We start from the raw sequence: 759 nt of genomic DNA on the forward strand, positions 1-759 counted from the left end.
CTCTCCCTCCGCCTCCTCCCTCCCTTCCCCTGGGCGCCCTCCGCACTTTCTTCTCGAACCACCCTCGTAGGCAAACTTTGATGGGGACCCTCGCACCGCGCTGGAAAAATGCCGGTTATGAAGGGATTACTGGCACCCCAGAACACCTTCCTCGACACCATCGCCACCCGGTTTGACGGCACACGTGAGTCCGGGTTGGGGCAGCGGGCGTCGGCTCCGGGCGCCCAGAGAAGGGGATGCGCGGGGGGCACCGTGCATACGATGGGAGCCTCCTCTTCCCTCCCCTCCGCCCTCCGGGGGTTCCCCTGGTATCAGAAGCCGGCAACGAGGTGGGGGAAGCGAGGGAGCTCCCAGCCTCTGCCGCTCTCCTGCCTGGCTGCTCCACAGCTTTGCAGGTGAGGAGGGTGCTGGGTCCCCCCTCCTCCCGACCCCCTGCGCGGGGGCTCCGGGAGGGCCGGGGCCAGGGCGAGCCGGTCTGCCGCTGGAGCCAGGATCTCTGCAGGAAAGTCCACCTCCGCGTGGGGCCGCGGGAGGGGCGGGGGGGGGGGGGAGCCGGTCTGCCGCTGGAGCCAGGATCTCTGAAGTTGTGCGCTGGGCTGGGCTGGGGTGCCCCTGGCAGCCGAGAGACTGCGAGGGAAAGGCAGGCTTCAGAGCCTGGGCAGGGCTTTGGCAGGAGGTTTGGGGATTTTTTTTTTTTTCCTTTATTACCCCCAGGCTCAGGGGTTTATGCTAGGAATCTGATTTTTCCTTGTGTTACAT

The 759-nt window shown here is 66.0% G+C and overlaps 1 protein-coding gene across 1 annotated transcript in view; it reads left to right on the forward strand.

Annotated features, from left to right (window-relative positions):
• The first annotated feature begins 108 nt into the window (after positions 1–108).
• The window catches only part of KCNH8 (potassium voltage-gated channel subfamily H member 8), a 205,279-nt gene continuing 204,628 nt past the window's right edge, over positions 109–759 (forward strand). Inside the window, exon 1 of the mRNA XM_009288600.1 lies at positions 109–184. Coding sequence (XP_009286875.1) covers positions 109–184 — 76 coding nt within the window. The remainder of the gene's footprint in view (positions 185–759) is intronic.

This window comes from Aptenodytes forsteri, unplaced genomic scaffold, assembly GCF_000699145.1.
Source record: "Aptenodytes forsteri isolate BGI_AS27 unplaced genomic scaffold, ASM69914v1 Scaffold9, whole genome shotgun sequence".
Lineage (NCBI taxonomy): Eukaryota > Metazoa > Chordata > Aves > Sphenisciformes > Spheniscidae > Aptenodytes > Aptenodytes forsteri.